Below are 17,235 nucleotides of genomic sequence, written 5' to 3'. Positions count from 1 at the left end.
GCCCCTATGTACAAGAATATAACTACTATAATACTGCTCCTATGTACAAGAATATAACTACTATAATGCTGCTCCCTATGTATAAAAATATAACTACTATAATGCTACTCCCTATGTACAAGAATATAACTACTATAATACTGCCCCTATGTACAAGAATATAACTACTATAATACTGCTCCTACGTACAAGAATATAACTACTATAATACTGCTCCTATGTGCAAGAATATAACTACTATAATCCTGCTCCTATGTACAAGAATATAACTAGTAAAATACTGCCCCTATGTACAAGACTATAACTACTATAATACTGCTCCTATGTACAAGAATAGAACTACAATAATACTGCTCTTATGTACAAGAATATAACTACTATAATACTGCTCCATATGTACAAGAATATAACTACTATAATACTGCTCCTATGTGCAAGAATATAACTACTATAATACTGCTACTATGTACAAGAATATAACTACTATAATACTGCTCCTATGTGCAAGAATATAACTACTATAATAATTCCCTTATGTACAAGAATATAACTACTATAATACTGCTCCTATGTACAAGAATATAACTACTATAATAATGCCCCTATGTGAGAATATAACTACTATAATACTGCCCCTATGTACAAGAATATAACTACTATAATACTGCTCCTATATACAAGAATATAACTACTATAATACTGCCCAATATGTACAAGAATATAACTACTATAATACTGCTCCTATGTACAAGAATATAACTACTATAATACTGCCCCTATGTACAAGAATATAACTACTATAATACTGCTCCTATATACAAGAATATAACTACTATAATACTGCCCAATATGTACAAGAATATAACTACTATAATACTGCTCCTATGTACAAGAATATAACTACTATATTACTGCTCCTATGTACAAGAATATAACTACTATAATACTGCCCCTATGTACAAGAATATAACTACTATAATACTGCCCCCTATGTACAAGAATATAACTACTATAATACTTCTCTTATGTACAAGAATATAACTACTATAGAGCTGCTGCTATGGACAAGATTATGTATTATGTTTCTGTTTGGGAAAACTACAGAAGAATTATAAATCCACTGGACACAGTAAATACAATAAGATTATGCATAAAATGATATTTTTTATTACATTGAATTACTTTGTACAGACTATATACAGTTATAAACTGATTTTCAGATCGGACCTTCCTTTTTGATACAAATTATTGTAAGTTCTTTATTTGGGTATATTATGCAATCACTTTTACATGTCACCATTTCTGACGGTTTTGTCATTTCAAAGAGAATCCTCAATATCTAAAAATGTTGTATTGTATGACTTGATAGCATACATTTGTCTTCTGTCTGAACATGTTATGAATTTTCAGTCCTGTTTTTGAGGTTTCATGCTGAAAAGCTGTCTTATGGCTTGCAGTCCCCATAGAGCCATGCAAATGGAAAATATCACCTAAAAAAAACAAAAAAACATTTTTAACAATTGTAAAAGAAAAAAATAAATTGACAATATCCAGTATAGATAACACAGGTTTGTCAGCTTCGTAGAGAGCCAAATGATTACCAGATACACTTATGAAGATATTAGTTCTGCTCACATTCTTATTCATCACAATGGGCTTTTTGTCTGATCTTCAGCTTTTTGTCTGACAATTTTTTATTTTTTTTTATTTTTCTGGTTTTGATCTAGCTTATACAACCCTTTCCTGCTAGCCCATTCCACCAGCCAGCAGCCACTCTGTGGATCCAACCCTGGGGGCCCAGTGTAAGTCCAGAACCCTGTGCAGAGGTTAAAGGATGAAAGTCAGGGTTTTTCTGAGAATTGCTAGTCTGGAGCGGCTAGCATAAAGCAAGACTGTGGAAGCCCTCTTGGGAGCTGCTACCATGAACAGAGCTACTTTAAGTCAGATTATTCATACATTTCCAGGAGGGATAACAAAGAAACTTCACAACACAGAGATCTAAAAGGAGACTCTGCAAAATGTGTTATACTATTTAGTATTCATACATTTTTGTAAAAACAAATATATCAGGAGAGGTGAGTATTTCTCTTTAAGTAGCAAAGTAGTAGCAGCAGTAACAGAAAAAGTTCAGAAATCAAGAAATTAATGCACACGCAGTATTAATCTCAAGCTTTTAAAACATGTCTGTTGGTATGCTCGATTTCTCAATGTATTCCCACCAGAAGGCATTGCAATATTATTTCTACTATTTCTTCTACGTGGTGATGAAAAAATGTAAAAAAAAAAGTTACAGAAAAAAATTGAGTTCCAAAGTGAGTAACGGTTGAAATTTATGGAAATATCTCTATTCCAAAAGGAAAAGCAAGGGCTCGGAGACTTTGCAGAAGCCGTCAATCCAAGAGGTTCTTCCTCCAGTGTAGGTCTGCTCTCATGCACAATACAGATTTCAGGGTTGGGGCCCATCATCAGGTCTATAAACTCTTTAGTAGAGATGAGTGGATCAGGCAATGTTTGAATTCGCCTGTTTGTGCCTTTACTACCAGAAATTTGATTCACGAAGAAGTTATTCTCCGCAAATTTAATGTACCTTGTTAAAATTAGGAGTCTCTTCAAACCCCAGAGCATAATAAAAGTAATATGTAAAAAATAACACAATTACTTATACTCTCCTTCCGCTCCTAAACGTCACCAGTCCAGTTCTCGGTGCATCTTGTCGCTCGCGTTGAATTTTCCAAGACTCTCACGATACTATTGGACTTCCAGCTTTGATGGGGCATGGGAACGTTCTGCATATGCGAGAGTATGGTACACGCCGTGATGTCATGACTCTGACGTTTCAAGCTCATGGGATTTCGGCTGGAGATGCAACGAGGATCGGACAGATGATGGCGAGGAACGGAGGGGCCTGAGAGGTGAGCGGTAAGGTGAGTATAAGGATTTTTTTAACCTCTCGATAGCCCTTCAAGATTTTGGATTCAAGGTTCATTGTTCCCAATCCACGCGGAAGCGAATTACAAAAAAAAAACGCATTTATGGCGAATGCGGATATTTGTAAAATTCAAGTAGAATTTATTTGTTTATCTCTACTCTTTAGCTAAAGCACATCTTGCATCTTGTGATTTTTGTAAACTTCCAGTTTTGGCCGCAGTTGTGAGTTTTCAGAAATGTTTCAAGAGCGAATGATAAATGGCCTGACATCATCCCCCCCGAGTGAACACATCAGAACCTTCAGATGAAGATAATTCATGAAAATATCATATTTATGGTAAGAAAAGTAAGTATTAACTATTGAAAAATTGTGATTAATGGTTCAAACAATGAAAAAAGAAAATCACTACTGGAACAAAGGATCCTATCCAACATTAACAACCGCGGTTTGGAGATGACGGTCTTCTACCTTTTCATTACACCAATTCTACTCTCATTGGGAAAGGGGCCATGACCACTTTTGTTCTCTCAGTCTATTATTTATTACTTTTCTATGGTTGAAAACTTTTTAAAAAAATACTTTGTTTAAAAACTTCATTTCCAAAATAAACACAATAAGTAAAATTTTGACTTTTCTTAAATTAAAATGTACTTTTCTTTTTTAAAAGATTACTATTTTGATAAAGTATTATACCAGAAGTAGCCAACGGTTCACTTGTAACCATATATTAAGTCTTCATTTACAACCCAAACACAATACATAAAATAATTCGACTTTTTTCTATATAAAAAATGGCTTCTCTTGATGATCAACTACATTAGTGCCAGAGGTCAAGATGTAACCTAAAGTTTAGTAAATTTCTCTGGATGTTCAGCCAGAAATTGGACCTCCCAAATAGATTCTCTTGAACCTAAGTTTAAGTCATGATCATGAGCTGTGTCCAACAAGGATTTCAATTCCAAATTTCTTCTTGATTAATTTTAAAAAATTGGAAAAAAAAGGAAAAAATTATGTAATGCCACATTGGGAAAGAATCATTGACTGAAAGATGATTGACTGTAATTAATTTTATTCTCTGTGGGAATTCTCTTTTTTTTTCTTCGAATGCATTATTTATTTCTGTATTTTGATTTAAAAAAATTTCTTCATATTATATGTAAAGTTTTATTTCCAATAACAAACACTAATTATCAAAGATTAAATTTTTATAAAATAAAAAAATGTAAAAAAAACTCTATATATAAACATCTGCGGGATCTTATTTTTAGCATAACCAACCAGAAGGCTCAAAGCAATACTTTGGTAACTGTTTTATTTGCCTCTTTATTAGGGAATGATTGTAGTAATATACTCACCAGTTGCCATCTTTTCCCAATTTCAGCAGGGCTGCGGTCCCTTCTGGAATCATATCACCGCATCTGTAACTTACCGGTTCACCGTGTGGGGAGGAGATCACTTTCTAAATGTAAGAGTCTATGAAAAAAATTCAAAAACTGCCCTCCACGCAGCAATGCATGGATGCAGGAGCGCTGCTGAAAACAGTAGGGGACTGCGATCAGTGAGTATATAACTACCATCATTACACTTAAACACATGATCCCTAACAAATGGGCAAATGAAAAATGTCACCTGAGTGGGGCTTTAATATTTTTTTTTTCAGAAAAAAAAAAAATTCTCTCATCACGTACTTCACTGGTGCTAGAAGTCTATGGGTAACCTAAAGTTTGGGGAAGTTTAAGTCATATGTTTTTGTCCAGCCAAGTTCTCCCTGAGAAATTTCCAAAATTTGGAACATAGAAACAATTATGTTGGGCCCCATTGAGAAAGCTTTTTTCGTAGATGATGATCAGAAAATATTTTTTAAGATAAAGGACACCCATTCTACCCATTCTACTCCCAATGGAAACCATCCATGTCACTTTGTTTCCCTAATGTATCATTTATTACTTTATGAAGATTATCGAAAAATTCTTAATGTTATGCATAAAGTCTTAATTCCAATAAAATCACAAATTAAAGGAGGATAGATTTTTATAAAATGTAAAATAATTAAATAAAAAAATTACAAAAATAGCTTGTATAATACTTTTTTGCACTACAGCCACAGCTCTATGAGTTACCATGCATTTTTATTTTTCCATTATCTTGATAGTATTAAGTCATCAGGTTTCTGGTCTACCTCTTCTCCTTGTTCCTTCTACTCTTCCGAACATGAGGCCCTTCTCCAGGGATTGCTCTCTTCGCATGAGGTGTCCAAGGTAAGCAAATCATAGCTTGGTGAACCTTGCTTCCAGTGACATGTCTGGCTTGATTTGTTCCAAAATTGATTTGCTTGTTCCTCTTGTCATCCATGGTATTGATAACATAATTCTCCAGCACCACATTTCGAAGGCATTGATTCTTCTTCTGTCTTTTATATTTATCGTTCAGGTTTCACGTCTATGTTTCCACAAAAAAAGACCAAACTATGCACGAGCCATGTCTTCTTCCCAGTGAAATGTTTCTTGACTTGAAGACTTTGTCCAGTGACTTCATTGAGGGACCTACTAAGCAGAATAAAGTGATGCCTGCAGGGAGGAGGACTCTCACCGGTGGCCACAGATTCCAGTGAGGCCGCTAAATAAGAATCTTTTTGCTTAATTCTAAAACCTGTATTTTTTGCTCTTCTTGCCATCCATGGTATTGATAACCTCCTTCTTCAGCACCACATTTTGATGGTGTCGATTATTCTTCTCTCTTATTTATTTATCCTTCAGGTTTCGCATCCTTATGTTACGACAGAAAAGGTCAAACTATGTACGAGCCTTGGTAGCCAAATTAAAAAAAAAAAGAGTGTAATCCCACCTAGGGTCTTCTCCACCATTATCCTAATTGTATCAAGCCATCAGATTGCTTGTCTTCCTCATCGCTTTGTTCCTTCTATTCTTCCGACCATGATGTCCTTCTCCAGTGATTGCTCTCTTTGTATGATGTATCCAAAGTAGGCAAGTCGTAGCTTGGTGATTCTTGCTGCCAGCGATATGTGTGGCTTGATTTGTGCCAAAATTGATTTGTTTGTTCTTCTTGCTATCCATAGTATTTATAACATCCTTTTACAGCACCATATTTTGAAGGCATTGATTCTTCGTCTGTCTTGTTTCTATCTCATCCAGGTTTCACATCCATATGTTACTACAGAAAAGACCAGACTATGTACGAGCCATGTCTTCATCGCTAGTGAAATGTTCCTCAGTTTGAAGACCTTGTCCAGTGACTTCATTGTTGATTTGCCCATAATGATTCTCCTATTGACTTCAGGTGTCATTGATGCATCTTGAGTGATCATTGATCCAAGTAGGTTGAAGTCCTTTGCAACTTCCAGTTTGTTATCATCCATCTCAAATGTGTCCAATGGGACTATTTACTGGTTGATCATCCCAGTCTCCCTTTAGTGCATGCTTTACCCAAAATACATCAAGCCATTAACCCTCCCCCAATAAGACCCATGATCTCTGGGATAGGATCCATGACAGAACACCTGAGTGGCTTGATGCAGCTCTCCAACCATTAGCCCAGAGAACACCAGGGTTTCTTAAGGACTCGTGTGATGTTTTTCAGACAAAAAATGGTGTTAGGATTTTTCATGATTATCCTGTGATGTAGCATCGCTGTGTACATCAATACCCCATGATGTGGCTATTTAAGCCTTAAAATTTCACGTCTCATTACAGCAAATTCACACAGGATCTACAGGATATCATTCTGTAAGTTACGTTTATAACCCATAATTTTTTCACATTTGATCACTCATTTTCTTTGCAGAAGAGGGGCGTCTCTATGGGGGCTAAATGTTCCCCGTCGCTAGCAAATCTGGTAATGGCTCATTAGGAGTGGTTGTTCCTGTATTTCGCATCCAACCCTTTTTGCGCACGACATGGTCTGGTATGGCAGATACATCGATGATCTCCTCTTCATCTGGGAGGGGGGGCGATGTGTCTGCCATACCAGACTTCATTGGGTATCTCAATAATAATAGCTTTAATTTGCAGTTTACCTACACATTTCATAAAAACACAATTTTATTTTTGGACCTTCAAGTATCAGGGACTTTGGAGGGTAGGATCATGACATCTACCTATATTAAACCGGTTGTTAAGCTTAACAGAATTAAAAGAAATTGTAGTGACCCTAATATCCTCAATAGGAAAGTTAGTGAAGCCCGCTCCAGCCTCAAGAAAAGAGGCTATTCTACTTGGTCCCTTAATAGGGCCACTAATATTATCTCCTCTAAATATAGATCTGATATGGTGAACAAAGGGCAACATGACAATAAAAATAAAATTAAAAACTCGAAGAACTTTAAAAATAAATGATAAACCTGTACTATCTATCCAATATAGCCCTCAATTCAACCACATAAAACAAATCATTTATAAGTTACTTTCTATATTATATCAGGATCTTATCTTGTTTTCTATTCTTGAACCGAGAAGTGCAATAGTGGCAAAAAAAAAGCGTCTACAATAGGCAATTTAGTTTTTCCCACCTACTTTTCCTCTCACACTAAAAATCAAACCTGGTTTTCTTGCAGAGGTTTCTACAGGTGCGGAGGAGATCAGTGCAGAACCTGTTCACATGCGGTTAATATCAAAAAACTTTTGTAATCAGAACAACTCTTGTAGTTCTGATATAAGAAAACTTTATAAATTGTAATACTACGGACGTTGTATATATTATTGACTGCTCTTTATGCCACAAGATGTATGTGGGATGTACACCGCGCAAATTAAAGATCCGTATATCAGAGCATATTGCCGATATTACCAGCACTAACAATGTGAATCGTAACATTTTAAGCATTTTGTTTTACAACCTAACAGAAGTATTTAATCTTTTAGAGTTTATGGTATCGAAAAGTGACCAGGCATAATAGGGGGGGGGGGCGATTACTTGAGAAGATTGCGCACCAGGCGAGGCATTTTGGATTTATAACTTAGACTTATGTGTTCCCCTAGGTCTGAATATGCGCAAGGAAATTATGTTCCTTTATTAACAAGATTCGGTACTTTTCTCATGCAATTAGCACATATGCATAAGAGTTGACCGCACTCCACTTTGGAAGATGTGACAAAGTCACGTTCGAAACGCGTTGAACTGCCTTTTCCCTCTCCCCCTTCACCTTTCTATTTTTTCACGACAAGGATGTATTTTTTTAAAAAATCTATTTTTCAAATAAACGCATTGGTTTTACCTGGAGCTTGAGTTTCCTCTTGGTTTCTGCGTGTCCTGGTCGTACCTGGCAGTAGACTATATCTCTGACCATATATGTGACCAAATATGTTACTATGCATAGGTTCTTAATTTTCAGCATTAACACAATGGATAACATTTTATACTTTTCTCATGGGAAAAAAAATATTACATTCTGTGATCCTGAACTTCACTGATACCAAAGGTCTAACGTTTAGGGAATTTCTTCTGGATGTTCTTCAGTAAATTGGACCTCCCAAACAGATTCTCTCAAACCTAACTTTAACCCATGTGCTGTGTCCAAACAGGATTTCAACTCCAAATCCATCCTCCCCCCATGGAATTTCTAAAAGATGGAAAATGTAAACAATTATGTTGTGCCCCATTGAGAAAAGTTTTTGGAGATAATTTTCAGAAATTACTTTTGAAGATGAGGAACGTATATTCTCATCAAGAACTGGTCACGTCAACTTTTATTCTCATTATGTATTATCATTTACTTAATGAAAATCCCTAAAACAAATCCTACAATATGTGTAAAGGCTTTATTCCTAGTGAAAACCCAAATTATAAAAAGTTTGGTTTTTAAAAAATGAAAGTACAAACTATGTATAATACGGTTTTGTTCTATAGTTAAGGGTCTATGCGTCATATTGTATAGGGTTCTAATTTACATCACCAACACGATGCAAATATATTTCTTCTTTTCTTAAGACAAATTACATTCCTTGATTATAAACTTCACTGGTGCCAGAGGTCTAACTTAAGTTTAGGGAGTTAATTTATTTGATTGGTCTGCCAGAAATTGGACCTCCCGAAGAGATTCTCTTGAATCCAAATTTAAGCCATAAACTGTATTGAACCAGGATTTCAGCTCCAGATTTGTTCCTGCGGGAATTTCCAAAAAGCTGGATAATGGAAAAAATATTATTATGACCCATTGGGAAAGTTGTTTTCTGAGATAATGGACAGGAAACACAGATGCTGACATTTTTCCCACTTTCCATTTTGACTACCTGTTCTGGCAGTCTCACTATGACACAAGCACAAAAAAGAGCATAATAGCAGACATTAATATCCAGCTGTTTTAAATAAGTGTTGGCGTTACGGATACAAAGTAACAAAAAAAAAAGGGTTCAAAAGACCAATTTTTGAAGTCTTTACAGGAAGTCTGAAAAAGTGACTAAATATCCACATCTCTATCAATATACTGTAGAAATACAAGTTTGGGGATAAAATTAAAATTATTTATTAGAAAAACATTTTAGGAAAATTAATGTCCAATGCAGCTGGAAAAGTAATTTGTTGTTCCATTTCCGATGTTCTTAAGGAAATCACAGGTTTTCATTATAAGTTTTTTTATTATGACATTCATTTTTTATATTTTTTATCTTATTTTACATTTATTTAAAAAATACTTTTTACCCTATTGACTACGGTTTTATTAACAGAAAAGGTCCCATTCATTTTGTTAAGAGATAATTAACAGCATTTTAAGTTTTTATTCTTTTTATTGCATTTTTGTACCAACTATTACAATTAACTGGTAATTACTTAATTATAGTTTCTGTGACCAGTTTGAATATTTGCATCATAACTTGATTTCCTTGCAATCTGTCTCTTTTTCGTTGGATGTAGATGAGGATTTGAAAATTCCATTTACATGTGTTGTACTAAACATTTTTCCAAAATTTTAAACGGAATTTGCATAAAAAATATTCAATAAATCTGCCATATTTCAGGTATATATAGTAGAAAGGTTAATGAGGACCTATATCTTACTGGGAAACTTCATAAAGTAAATAGAGACCAAAATATAGCAATTTCTAAAATAATTATAATTAGAAAAGTGGGCTCTGTATGTATGTAGTGAGGTGCTCAGATGAACGCTTTTAAAATAGCTATGTCCCTTATTGGGCAGTACATTAACCCTTTACAACATGCTACTCTATTTCCGATTTTTTTAGATTAACCTTTTAGAAGCTGCCATGTCCTCTACTTGCAGATTAATCCTTTATATGCAGCTTTGTCCTCAACCTTTATTTGTGCTATAATATAAAAGGACATGATATTGCATGACTTATAAATAATATTTTGTATGAAAAAAAAGGTCAGGATCTAAGTTATGGGATTGATTAAAGATTTTGCCTAATTTTCATTGCGCTGATTTGTGGTACATTGGGTTACACTGGTGAATTAATTCATATAGATGACCAAATATAATCAAGTGGAAATTATTTCTACTTGAATATTACAAAAACCCATAGTTACCAAAATGCAGGCCGCCGTTTTGATGAACCATAAAGGGTCATCAAAAGTTTAAAAAATGAATGAAATACTTATTCTCAGCAAATCACTCACCTCTCCAACCTCTCCATTCTTCACCTTCCACCTTCCAGTCCTCAATGAATCATCTTATCACCACTGCTAAGCGCAGAATTTCCGAGCATATGTGTGAAAGATGCATGAAATGACATTACCTCTGCTTGTGCAAAAAAAAATCGATGACTCAGAGATGGAAGTCATGGCCTTGCAAGCAGAAGCACGGGGTTTCAACCTGTGGTGATATGAAGATGTGCAGAGGACTAGACAGGGGGCAGTTAAGAGTGATTAGGCTGGACAGTTCAGTGGTGAAATGAGTATAATTTTTTTTTTACCTACATCTTATGTTTATTATGTTCTGGCATCTAGACAGGTCACAGAACATAGAACAAAATAAAACACATTCGATTTCTAGCACAACTTCTTTGCGAATCAAATTTCCAGGGAAATGCCACGTGAATGGGCAAATTTGAATTTTGCCTGATCCATTCTTCTCTATTTGGAAACTTTAGTAAATCTGAACTCAACAGCCCAGGCAGTAGGGGAGTCATGGTTGAGACATGACACTGTGCTGTCCATACCACTACGACCACCATATTGGATGTAGGAATACGAATCTCAAGAGCTTAAAGCAAATAGAGGTCACTGCGTAGGATGAATATACAGGACAAATCTATAGTCACCTTTCAGTGCTAGGTTTGAGGGTCACGTTAACCTAAATTTATCAATTGGAGCTATTTCAAAAGTTGCCGAAAATGTTTAATTCTCACTCCAGTAAGATGGTGAAGCAAAATATGGAAAAAAAACCCAGCGTTTTATCTAAAGATGTTCCAAATTTACCAAACAACGTATTGATAAATGTGGAGCAAATAAAGGCAATGAGACACAAGAAAAACTGACTTTGCAAACTCCCCTTGCAACGAATCCCCCCCCCCCCCCCTCCGTGTGCAGGACTTATAGACCCTTTTAGGTAAAAATAAAGATTCCATCTCATTAAACCTATATTGTAAAATTGAACAGCACAGAAATTTGGATCTGTTGAGCCAAAAGGATTACTAGTAATGAGAGACGTCCTTCCTTTCCTTCCTGATTTGACCTTCGACAGGAGAAACACAGCTTTGCGCTGATACAATGATGCAACCTTGTCATACATTCCGAGATGGAGATAATAATTCTCTCATGTTCGAGGCCTGCGTAATGAAAACATGGAATCGACTCAAAGATAATTCCCCATCTCATTCTTCATAGTCACATGAACTCGGTAAAAAGGAGAGAGAACAGGAGATTTTAATCATGGAACATGCCGCGAGTGCTCCCCGGATCCCCGAACATCAATGTTACCGTTTGTATCCATCTTGTTGCTGTCTCGGTTTATGATACATTGTATTTTTCAAAGTCAGGGAGATGATGGTGCTGGCCCTTAGTGAAGATCTTTGGCTTCTGAACATCTCACGTGGGAAAATGTAACATCAGGGATAAAATAACTCTCCGAGTATGAATATGTCTCATCGTAAAGACGGAAAACGGGAAATGATTATCGGCAAACAAGTGGAGAGATCAAGTATCAAAAAACAAAGTGGTAGAAACTTAAAGGAAACCGGCTACAACTACATCACCATCCAACTTTTTTATGTCTCCTTAAACAACTCCTATGACCAATTTTCTGAATTTTACATAACTATCTGTACATGAACTCCCGGCCCGTACATTTACAAAGATGTCGGCATCCACCAATGTAGCAGGAGCTGTATGCAATTTATAAAGGGAAATGACAGCTATGTAGAGTCTTCTTCATACAGCATGTAAAGTTGAAGGAGGTCAAACACAGAAACAATGGAAAATTTCCAATCAGGCCACCTTCAAAATCATTCCATCCACATAATCATTTTGGTGGAGACTCCGGAACAGGTCCTGGAAGTCTTGTGAGATAGCACGTATGGCGAAGACAGCAAAGTACAAATATAATCTCAGAAGAAAACCTGCTGCAGTCCACAAGAGAACTATAACTAAGAAGTCATCAACTCCTCTGCAGCTAGACGACCACCAAAAAGTCAAAGCTATATATGAATTGTTAAAAAATAATCGCAATAGTCATGACCAAGAGAGTTGGAGTCAGAGCCCAGACCTAAATCCAATGGAGAATTTATGGCTGGAATTGCAAAAAGTTGTTAATTAGTTTGCAGGTTTGCAACAAATAATGTGGAAATATTGGATTAATTGTACTTGCAACCCAGAAGAGACTAATTCATACAGATTTTTTGAAAAGCTGTGTTCATAGAACTAGTATTGAGCAGATCTTTTGACATTCAAAATCACCGAATTGGCCTAATTTTCCCCCAAAATTCGATTTTTGATGAATGAATTTGCATGAATCTGGAAAGCTTGAAATAGCTTGAAAAATACAGGTGGGGAGAGGAGAGAAAGACGAGCATAAGAGCCTGCACTTTACAGGTGAGAGAAAGAGGATGCCACTGACCTTAAGAGTTTATACTGTACAGGAGAGAGAGAACCCCGCTGACCATAAGAGCTTACACTCTACAGGAGAGAGAGAGGACCCCACTGACCATAAGAGCTTACACTCTACAGGAGAGAGAGAGGACCCCACTGACCATAAGAGCTTACACTCTACAGGAGAGAGAGAGGATCCCACTGACCATAAGAGCTTACACTCTACAGGAGAGAGAGAGGACCCCACTGACCATAAGAGCTTACACTCTACAGGAGAGAGAGAGGACCCTGCTGACCATAAGAACTTACACTCTACAGGAGAGAGAGGACCCCACTGACTAAAAGAGCTTACTTCCTACAGGGGAGTGAGGCCCCCTGCTGACCATAAGAGCTTACACTCTACAGGAGAGAGAAGACCCTGCTGACCATAAGAGCTTACACTCTACAGGAGAGAGAGGACCTCACTGACCATAAGATCTTACACTCTACAGGAGAGAGAGGACCCCACTGACCATAAGAGCTTACACTCTACAGGAGAGAGAGGACTGTTATGGTTCTCAATGGCAAGAGAACATAGCCCAGCAAACATAAGAACTAGCTCTTGGAAGGATGGAAACTAAACTGACCATGAACTAAACCTGCCGCACAACTAACAGTAGCCGGGTAGCGTAGCCTGCGTTTTATCCCTAGACGCCCAGCGCCGGCCGGAGGACTAACTAATCCTGGCAGAGGAAAATATAGTCCTGGCTCACCTCTAGAGAAATTTCCCCGAAAGGCAGACAGAGGCCCCCACAAATATTGGCGGTGATTTTAGATGAAATGACAAACGTAGTATGAAAATAGGTTTAGCAAAATTGAGGTCCGCTTACTAGATAGCAGGAAGACAGAAAGAGCACTTTCATGGTCAGCTAAAAACACTATCAAAACACCATCCTGAAATTACTTTAAGACTCTAGTATTAACTCATAACATCAGAGTGGCAATTTCAGATCACAAGAGCTTTCCAGACACAGAAACGAAACTACAGCTGTGAACTGGAACAAAATGCAAAAACAAACAAGGACTAAAGTCCAACTTAGCTGGGAGTTGTCTAGCAGCAGGAACATGCACAGAAAGGCTTCTGATTACAATGTTGACCGGCATGGAAGTGACAGAGGAGCAAGGCTAAATAGCGACTCCCACATCCTGATGGAAACAGGTGAACAGAGAGGATGATGCACACCAGTTCAATTCCACCAGTGGCCACCGGGGGAGCCCAAAATCCAATTTCACAACAGTACCCCCCCCTCAAGGAGGGGGCACCGAACCCTCACCAGAACCACCAGGGCGATCAGGATGAGCCCTATGAAAGGCACGGACCAAATCGGAGGCATGAACATCAGAGGCAGTCACCCAAGAATTATCCTCCTGACCGTATCCCTTCCATTTGACCAGATACTGGAGTTTCCGTCTGGAAACACGGGAGTCCAAGATTTTTTCCACAACGTACTCCAACTCGCCCTCAACCAACACCGGAGCAGGAGGCTCAACGGAAGGCACAACCGGTACCTCATACCTGCGCAATAATGACCGATGAAAAACATTATGAATAGAAAAAGATGCAGGGAGGTCCAAACGGAAGGACACAGGGTTAAGAATCTCCAATATCTTGTACGGGCCGATGAACCGAGGCTTAAACTTGGGAGAAGAAACCCTCATAGGGACAAAACGAGAAGACAACCACACCAAGTCCCCAACACAAAGCCGAGGACCAACCCGACGCCGGCGGTTGGCAAAAAGCTGAGTCTTCTCCTGGGACAACTTCAAATTGTCCACTACCTGCCCCCAAATCTGATGCAACCTCTCCACCACAGCATCCACTCCAGGACAATCCGAAGATTCCACCTGACCAGAAGAAAATCGAGGATGAAACCCCGAATTACAGAAAAAGGGAGACACCAAGGTGGCAGAGCTGGCCCGATTATTGAGGGCAAACTACGCTAAAGGCAAAAAAGCAACCCAATCATCCTGATCTGCAGACACAAAACACCTCAAATATGTCTCCAAGGTCTGATTCGTCCGCTCGGTCTGGCCATTAGTCTGAGGATGGAAAGCAGACGAGAAAGACAAATCTATGCCCATCCTAGCACAGAATGCTCGCCAAAATCTAGACACGAATTGGGTACCTCTGTCAGAAACGATATTCTCCGGAATACCATGCAAACGGACCACATTTTGAAAAAACAGAGGAACCAACTCGGAAGAAGAAGGCAACTTAGGCAGGGGAACCAAATGGACCATCTTAGAGAAACGATCACACACCACCCAGATGACAGACATCTTCTGAGAAACAGGAAGATCCGAAATAAAATCCATCGAGATGTGCGTCCAGGGCCTCTTCGGGATAGGCAAGGGCAACAACAATCCACTAGCCCGAGAACAACAAGGCTTGGCCCGAGCACAAACGTCACAAGACTGCACGAAGCCTCGCACATCTCGAGACAGGGAAGGCCACCAGAAGGACCTTGCCACCAAATCCCTGGTACCAAAGATTCCAGGATGACCTGCCAACGCAGAAGAATGAACCTCAGAAATGACTTTACTGGTCCAATCATCAGGAACAAACAGTCTACCAGGTGGGCAACGATCAGGTCTATCCGCCTGAAACTCCTGCAAGGCCCGCCGCAGGTCTGGAGAAACGGCAGACAATATCACTCCATCCTTAAGGATACCTGTAGGTTCAGAATTACCAGGGGAGTCAGGCTCAAAACTCCTAGAAAGGGCATCCGCCTTAACATTCTTAGAACCCGGCAGGTAGGACACCACAAAATTAAACCGAGAGAAAAACAATGACCAGCGCGCCTGTCTAGGATTCAGGCGTCTGGCGGACTCAAGATAAATTAGATTTTTGTGGTCAGTCAATACCACCACCTGATGTCTAGCCCCCTCAAGCCAATGACGCCACTCCTCAAAAGCCCACTTCATGGCCAAAAGCTCCCGATTCCCAACATCATAATTCCGCTCGGCGGGCGAAAATTTACGTGAGAAAAAAGCACAAGGTCTCATCACGGAGCAATCGGAACTTCTCTGCGACAAAACCGCCCCAGCTCCGATTTCAGAAGCGTCGACCTCAACCTGAAAAGGAAGAGCAACATCAGGCTGACGCAGCACAGGGGCGGAAGAAAAGCGGCGCTTAAGCTCCCGAAAGGCCTCCACAGCAGCAGGGGACCAATCAGCAACATCAGCACCCTTCTTAGTCAAATCAGTCAATGGTTTAACAACATCAGAAAAACCAGCAATAAATCGACGATAAAAGTTAGCAAAGCCCAAAAATTTCTGAAGACTCTTAAGAGAAGAGGGTTGCGTCCAATCACAAATAGCCTGAACCTTGACAGGATCCATCTCGATGGAAGAGGGGGAAAAAATATATCCCAAAAAGGAAATCTTTTGAACCCCAAAAACGCACTTAGAACCCTTCACACACAAGGAATTAGACCGCAAAACCTGAAAAACCCTCCTGACCTGCTGGACATGAGAGTCCCAGTCATCCGAAAAAATCAAAATATCATCCAGATACACAATCATAAATTTATCCAAATAATCACGGAAAATGTCATGCATAAAGGACTGAAAGACTGAAGGGGCATTTGAAAGACCAAAAGGCATCACCAAATACTCAAAGTGGCCCTCGGGCGTATTAAATGCGGTTTTCCACTCATCCCCCTGCTTAATTCGCACCAAATTATACGCCCCACGGAGATCTATCTTAGAGAACCACTTGGCCCCCTTTATGCGAGCAAACAAATCAGTCAGCAGTGGCAACGGATATTGATATTTAACCGTGATCTTATTCAAAAGCCGATAATCAATGCACGGCCTCAAAGAGCCATCTTTCTTAGCCACAAAGAAAAAACCGGCTCCTAAGGGAGATGACGAAGGACGAATATGTCCCTTTTCCAAGGACTCCTTTATATATTCTCGCATAGCAGCATGTTCAGGCACAGACAGATTAAATAAACGACCCTTAGGGTATTTACTACCCGGAATCAAATCTATGGCACAATCGCACTCCCGGTGCGGAGGTAATGAACCAAGCTTAGGTTCTTCAAAAACGTCACGATATTCAGTCAAGAATTCAGGAATCTCAGAGGGAATAGATGATGAAATGGAAACCACAGGTACGTCCCCATGCGTCCCCTTACATCCCCAGCTTAACACAGACATAGCTTTCCAGTCAAGGACTGGGTTATGAGATTGCAGCCATGGCAATCCAAGCACCAACACATCATGTAGGTTATACAGCACAAGAAAGCGAATAATCTCCTGGT

General features: G+C 38.6%; 1 protein-coding gene across 2 annotated transcripts in view; it reads right to left on the bottom strand.

The window, feature by feature from the left end:
- Positions 1–1,144: 1,144 nt before the first annotated feature.
- AGMO (alkylglycerol monooxygenase) overlaps positions 1,145–17,235 on the bottom strand; it is a 214,256-nt gene continuing 198,165 nt past the window's right edge. For both annotated transcript variants that reach the window (XM_077268079.1, XM_077268078.1), the window contains exon 14: positions 1,145–1,490. In XM_077268079.1, the coding sequence (XP_077124194.1) occupies positions 1,407–1,490 (84 nt within the window). In that variant the 3' untranslated portion in view covers positions 1,145–1,406. The remainder of the gene's footprint in view (positions 1,491–17,235) is intronic.

This window comes from Ranitomeya variabilis, chromosome 6, assembly GCF_051348905.1.
Source record: "Ranitomeya variabilis isolate aRanVar5 chromosome 6, aRanVar5.hap1, whole genome shotgun sequence".
In the NCBI taxonomy this organism is placed as follows: Eukaryota; Metazoa; Chordata; class Amphibia; order Anura; family Dendrobatidae; genus Ranitomeya; species Ranitomeya variabilis.
The sequence above is the reverse complement of the archived record's forward strand: the minus strand, read 5'-3'. Positions and strand labels throughout refer to the sequence as shown.